The following is a 4,348-nucleotide window of genomic DNA, read 5'->3' as shown; positions in this document are numbered from 1 at the left end:
CAACATTGAACAAACACATTAGTACAATTAAATCAAAGCACTTAAATTTAATTGTTTAATCATGGGATTATCTTAAATAATTTTGTCAAATCAAAATCATGTGGAAAGGTGTTTCAACAGTTATGGCATGAGTTCGACCTCAGATTCTTCAAATTATAACACAACGAATCTGTAGTAACATGAAGCTCACTATTATTGTGGGTTTAGAGCATGGAGAAGGACAACATTAACAAGGACTAACACGAGAAAGATGTGTTTTGGTTGTTGTAGATATCTAAATGAAAATGCATTTATATATTTCGAATGGATTGACCAACCAATATGCGTTGGAGGAATAGAATTTTTGCAAGACATGAGACAGTAAATCAACGTTTGTGAGGATGAAATCAAGGAATGTCATGCTCGTGAGATTGAATTGAAAAGGTACGCAGAGCCTAATAAGGAGTTAGAGGTCCCGCGTGTGAGAAATAATGAAGAAATTACATATCTTAAAAGCATGATATAGATTTATAAGAAGATAAAAGTGTCCATCTCAAAAGCATGTGTAGGAGGAGTTGTAATAGTCTGTTTGTTAATTGCTTTGTTGTTTAGGTTCTCAAGTGGTGGGGATAATCCAATTGATATAACATTTAGTTTGTTGCCTTGAAGGCATATATAATGAAGATGTAGTGTAGGTGTTTGTGGTAATACCCAAATGAGAATGTTATTTTGTGTAATTAGGTTAATGGATAAATGTTGCAAAGTGGGTGTTTGTGAAAATGTCTAAATGAAAAATTGTTGGTTAAAATGTGAAAAATTGTAGTTATGTTATGTGTTTGCCATAATGGACTACTAATGCACAAATGTTTTAGGGTAAATTTCATATATGTACACCGTTTACCTCATTTCACACTTTAGCGTACAACCTTCATTTTATCTCATAATATGTACATCAAGTAAAAATGACCATGCAGCACGAAGTCAACTAGGGATGCAAGTGAGGCAAGGATTCTCCATTCTCGTCAGTGACCCACCCAACGGGGACAGAGAATCACCAATAAGAATCCCCATGAGACGGAGATATGGATAATTTTATCCCCCATGATGGGGATGGGGCGGGTATGGGGAATGGTATCCCCGCCACGTTAATCCTCGATGGGGAATTCCCGAAAGATCCCCAATTATTCCTCATTATAATTAAAATTATAGTTTAAATATTATAATTTATAACATTACAAAAATCATGTTAAAATACTAAAAACTAAATTAGATACATATAAGTGAATCACAATTTTTTTTTGTCAAATTGTATAAAATATTTACTATGTTATTAATAAAGTTACAAAAAAACCAACAAAAAAGTACTGACTGTTTCAATTTATCGACAAACTTATTTGGAAAGTCCGATGTGACAATTAAATAACAGCTGATACGAGATAAAAAAAATAACTAGGTCCAGACATAGGCCCGACAGAAACAACGATATGGGCTTGTACCAAGGGTCCATATTAATACAAGCTAAAAGAATATGGATCGTGCGGCAATTGAGAAGCTTCAACATGAAGTTATCTAGCTTAACACGTGGACCAATGGATGCTTCAAGCCTCAAAGGTACGCTCCTTTTTACTAGATCGTGTCATACATTACAGAATGACAAGAAAAATGAGTTCGAAGCCAACTATGAGTCTACACATGAAAATAGGCATTATCGAACCAATCAGGAGCTGACATGTGTAAAACGCATTACACTTTAGATATGTAATCATTCATAAATAGTCTTAGAAATAGAGCTCAAGGTCCTTTACTGTTTACATTCTCTTATTAACTGCTTCTAAGTTTATACTTTATCCAAAGTATTTTAGTGACTTAAACATTCGAGAGAAGACATCAAATTCTGATCCCTTCTTGATTGTTTGTTGTTGATTCAGGTCATTGGAAGACCGATCGGAAAGTATTATTCACTATTTAAGACATAGTTTTTTTTTTAGTTTTTTTTTTTTAAATAAGACATAGTCTCTTATATATATGAATGTTAATCCAAGAGTGGTGTATCGTATCTAATTATATGTTTTGTGGTTAAAATAGGAGTTTTGTCATTGTCCACTAAAGAGAGAGAGAGCGAATTTCATTTTGTTTCTTCTCTCTATTTCAAGTCTTCTCTTCTTTTGTTCTCTCCACTGGTCACTCTCACGCGTAAACTCTTTACATTTTCTCCATTTTCTCTCTCACTTAATCTTACCCCTAATTTCAATTCCCTTTTCCCTCTCAAAATCAACCAATATCTCTGAATTTTGATCACTTTCTTCTCTTCCAGAAAAATCCATGTCTTGTTCTGAACAAAAAATCCAACCTTTTTGTCCTCTTTCAGTTTTCTCTGCTCCCTTTTCGCCACTTCTCACCTTCTAAAGCCTAAAAAAGCTTCAAAAATTTCAAAAATTTGATAAAGCTGAAATCTTTTCTCTGTTATAGATATGCAGGATCCGTCGGCATTTTCTCCGATGAAGCCCCAATTCCCGGAGCAAGAACACCTCAAGTGTCCCCGCTGTGATTCCCCCAACACCAAATTCTGCTACTACAACAACTATAATCTCTCTCAGCCTCGTCATTTCTGCAAAAACTGCCGGAGATACTGGACAAAAGGCGGAGCTTTGAGAAATATCCCCGTCGGCGGTGGAACCCGGAAGAACAAACGTTCTTCAAACTCTAAACGCGCAAATTCCGATCCCAACTCCGAGCCGGGAAGGATCACTCTCCGGCAACCGGAAGCATCATCTTCATCTACATCAACATCAACTACATCTGCAACATCGGCATCACAATTGGTCGCTAATGGTGGAAATTCGAATTTGGGTGACCCGACCCGAATGTACGGTTTAGAACCGGATCAGGATCGGAAGGTGTTATTGGATATGGGTGGGAGTTTCAGCTCGCTCTTGGCATCAAATGGGCAATTTGGGAATATTTTTGAGGGTTTGAACCCGAATGGTTCGGGTCTAAAAATGGTGGATATGGGTGGGTTCGGTGAGGACTTGAATTCAAGTATAAATGCTGGTTCGGGTCAAGATGTTCAAGGTGGTGGTAGCGGCGGAGGAGGCGGTGGTGGTGGTGGAGAGAACTACTTGCAAAGTGGTGATTGGGGAAACAGTAATGGGTGGCCTGATCTTTCTATTTACACTCCAGGTTCTAGTTTCCAATAGGGAAAATATAGAGATTTTTTTTTTTAATTATTTTGATGAATATCTAATTATATTTACTCTAAAAAAAATATGGGTTTGTTATTAATTTTTTGGCTGTGTGGGATTTCTTATGAAATGGAAGGGGGAAAAAGTAATTTTTTTTTGGTTTTGTGGACCATAATTATATTAATTAGTGATAATGCAGGGATTTGTAATTGCTGGTTTCCATTTTCATGAAAGTTTTGGTTAGTTTCTATTTGGTTCTCTTGTAGCTTCTATTTACTTTTCCATCCTATCGGTACGATATATGTGCTTCGTCTGGTTAGAATCGAAAAACAATAGCAATTTTCAATAGCATTTTTTACTTAATAGTCAACCGATCACCCCATCAACTCAAAAATTGTCATACATTTAGCCATTTTATGCACACATGACATCGAGTACACTTTTCATGACACCTTCTACGTTCTAGTGTGAATTCTTTTTTCGTTGTTTTGAAACAAACATAAAAATATAAGAGGCATGAAATGTTTGGTGAGTTGAGAGTGCTAATAGGATACATAAGATGAGTTGATAGAGCTAATCAATGTCATGTATACACATAAAAAGGGCTAAGTGATAAAATGAGACAAGTTCGGACGATAGTGTTAAGCCGGTGTGGCACAATGACAATTTTCGTCGAAATTATATAAATAGTTAAAAAAATATAATTAATAATGATAATTGTATTAATTGTGAGTGTTAATAGGATTGTCTCTGTAAAGTATGTCGTTTTAGAAATTATCATTCATAGTTGAAAGCTATTTCAAAAGGACAAATGATTCGAAATAAAACCAGCTAAATCCTATAAATTATATCGATAAACTCGTGACAAATAGTAAACAACTAACAATAACAATAAGTTATCGATAATTGAATTAACTTAAACCGTTTAGATTAAGAGAGTGTTTGATAGTTTTTTTTCATGTTCATGTTTGCATTTTCACTTTAAAAATGAGAATTTTAGGAATTTAGTTAGTGACATCTTGTTTGCATTTTACTCTTAATAAGTAGCATTTTACGAAAACGGAGAATTTTTGCTTTTAAAAAAAACAGTTTTTCCCAACAGCAAATTATAACAGTAAATAGTAATAACAAACAGTAGGTAAAATAAACGAGCCATAAGGAAAGATCTTTTTGGTCTAATTTAGGGA

The 4,348-nt window shown here is 34.8% G+C and overlaps 1 protein-coding gene across 1 annotated transcript; it reads left to right on the top strand.

The window, feature by feature from the left end:
• Nucleotides 1-2,052: 2,052 nt before the first annotated feature.
• On the top strand, nucleotides 2,053-3,409 carry LOC136221778 (dof zinc finger protein DOF3.1-like). The gene has a single exon (XM_066009207.1). The coding sequence runs from the start codon at nucleotides 2,451-2,453 to the stop codon at nucleotides 3,174-3,176; it is 726 nt and encodes a 241-aa protein (XP_065865279.1). The 5' UTR covers nucleotides 2,053-2,450; the 3' UTR covers nucleotides 3,177-3,409.
• The last annotated feature ends 939 nt before the right edge of the window (nucleotides 3,410-4,348 follow it).

The sequence above is a fragment of the Euphorbia lathyris genome, chromosome 3 (assembly GCF_963576675.1).
Source record: "Euphorbia lathyris chromosome 3, ddEupLath1.1, whole genome shotgun sequence".
NCBI lineage: Eukaryota > Viridiplantae > Streptophyta > Magnoliopsida > Malpighiales > Euphorbiaceae > Euphorbia > Euphorbia lathyris.
The sequence above is the reverse complement of the archived record's forward strand: the minus strand, read 5'-3'. Positions and strand labels throughout refer to the sequence as shown.

What these genes read in the sequence shown, in the direction of transcription:
- LOC136221778 (XM_066009207.1), top strand. Translation starts at nt 2,451, where the DNA reads ATGCAGGATCCGTCGGCATTTTCTCCGATGAAGCCCCAATTCCCGGAG.